Genomic DNA, 2,482 nt, shown 5'->3' on the forward strand with positions numbered 1-2,482 from the left:
TTTGAGGTTGCTGTGAGCTGTGACATTATGGCACTCTACCCAGGGCGACATGGTGAGACTCTGTCTCAAAAAAAAAAAAAATAATGCTGTATGTTTTGATGTGGTTTCAGTAATTAGGTTGACCAGAAGACACCTGCTGGCTGGTCCAAGTGCAGTGGTGTTTACAACTACAAGGTCTCTGACCTTATTCTGTGACTGGGGAGGCAGCATTATCATGAGACAGGAGGAGACACCCATGCCCCAGGGGTCTCAAGGGCCTTGGTATCTCAGCTACACATGAGGAGGGATTTCTAGGTGTAACAGGTGTTTTCAGATTACACAGCTTGTCTGAATGATAAGGAACTTGAGTGTAATTTTCCTCTTTTGAGAAGTTATATCTAGGTAGGAATGTGTGTGCATGTCACTTTCGTGCTCTTTCTCTCCATCTCTGTTGCTCTTTTTCTCTGTCTCTCCTTAAAACCTAGAATGAAGGCTCAGCACCTGTGGCTGAAGTGCCTAAGGTGCCAGCCACATACACCAGAACTGGTGGGTTTGAATCCAGCCCGGGCTCACCAAACAACAATGACAGCTGCAACCAAAAAATAGCTGGGCTTATAGCAGGCACCTGTAGTCCCAGCTGCTTGGGAGATGGAGGCAGGAGAATCACTTGAGCCCAGGAGTTGGAGGTTGCTGTGAGCTGTGATGCTACAGCTCTTTACCCAGGGTGACAGCTTGAGGCTCTGTCTAAAAAAAAAAAAAACAAAAACCTAAAATGAAAATCATATCCAAGGCTGTGGAATAATACCCTGGGAGGTGAGGCTGTTGTCATGGTCTTTATTGGAATTAGCAAGATGCAGAGAATTAGCCAATGTAATAAATCTGTGCACATTACTCAAGTGGCAAAAATAGGTTGCTAATCATTCTATTATTTGCTTTAATATTAAAGAAAAAATAATTCAAACAAAGAAAAAGATATATAATTATCTGTTTGAAAAAAACAAAAGCACAAAATGTTTATATTTGTAATTAATTTGTTCACACTTTTATATCAGGAAATTATGCAGTAGTATGCCAAACACTAATCATAAATAGAAGTACTGGTAACTTAATACTCTCATACCTCAGTCTAACCCTATTTTCAAAATGTCCTAGGCTTTATTCAAGACAAAAGTGCCTTCAGGCTCTAAAACAATTTTTTACATAATAATAAAAATTTCAGGTTATTTTGTTGTCTCAAAGTCCTCTATATATGTTTATACTCATTAAAACTATTACTTTGAAAAATCAAAAAATAAAATTCTGATTCCTTTTTTTCTTTTGAGAGAGAATCTCACTTTGTTGCCCCCAGTAGAGTGCTGTGGCATCATAGCCTACAGCAACCTCAGACTCCTGGGCTTAAGCAATTCTCTTGCCTCAGCCTCCTGAGTAAGTGGGATTATAGGCACCTGCCACAGCATCTGCCTATTTTTAGAGACAGGGTCTCACTCTAGCTCAGGCTGGTCTCAAACTTCTTGTGAGCTCAGGCAGTCTGCCTGCTTTGGCCTCCCAGAGTGCACCCGGCCCAAAACTCTGATTCCTTTTATGTGAAAATTTTATTGCTTAAATACATGTCATTTGGTATATAGTAATACTTAAGCAGCAGGACTTTCATTCTTCTTATTTGTCATAATCCATCTGCACAGAATTGAAACCAAAAATAACTTTGGTTTTATCTTTTTTTATTCAATTCTTTACCAAACACTTACTGGCTGTGCACACTGTTCTATGTTAGATGGTAAAGGTACCAAGGAAAATAAAAGCTCATCCTTGTTCTCGGAGGACAGACAAAAATGAAAACAACTAAAAAGCAATGTTGCATGAAAAGGCCGAGAATAAAAAGTATCCACAAAATTTGGAGTTAGTGCAGAGATTGTTTAAATAATTAACTTTATCTTTGATATTCAAGAAAGACTTTCTAGACTTGTCACCTGCCCTTTTTTTCATTTTTTTTCAACTACATGTACTGAGTATATGCTCTGTATTGCCTGGTATGTGAGAGAGCTTAACCAGTAATTAATTACTTGTAATAATATAAGTTTTTTTACTTTGCTTTAAATGTCATTACAAGTAAAATTCAATTCATTTTGACAACTAGCATGAATTTTCATTGTTTGTTTTTAACAGAGATTTCTCCTGAAGAGGAAAAGTACAAGCCTTTAATTATTGGAGAAGAAGTACAGTGTATTTCACATGAAATAAAGCCATCAACTACTGTTGATTCTCCTTTTGAGACAAAAAGTCCCAAGTTTAGGGAGGCAGCTCCACAGACATCATTGAAACCTGAAGGAAATTTGGAGGGTAAGTTTTAATGAAATAAAATTAGACGTATTTGATTCAATTAATACTTAAATTTCTTCAGTATAAACAGGTCTTTGTAAACAAGATATCAAAATTTATATGTATATTTAGGTAATTGATCTTAAGTTAGAGTCAGTATTTTTATTTATTTATTTTTTTTTTTTTT

General features: G+C 36.5%; 1 protein-coding gene across 1 annotated transcript in view; it reads left to right on the plus strand.

The window, feature by feature from the left end:
* The window catches only part of NEK1 (NIMA related kinase 1), a 103,478-nt gene that overhangs the window by 73,936 nt on the left and 27,060 nt on the right, over positions 1-2,482 (plus strand). The window contains exon 26 of the mRNA XM_003792844.3: positions 2,143-2,316. Within this exon, the coding sequence (XP_003792892.2) occupies positions 2,143-2,316 (174 nt within the window). The remainder of the gene's footprint in view (positions 1-2,142; positions 2,317-2,482) is intronic.

The sequence above is a fragment of the Otolemur garnettii genome, unplaced genomic scaffold, assembly GCF_000181295.1.
Source record: "Otolemur garnettii isolate 467f Iridium unplaced genomic scaffold, OtoGar3 scaffold00061, whole genome shotgun sequence".
In the NCBI taxonomy this organism is placed as follows: domain Eukaryota; kingdom Metazoa; phylum Chordata; class Mammalia; order Primates; family Galagidae; genus Otolemur; species Otolemur garnettii.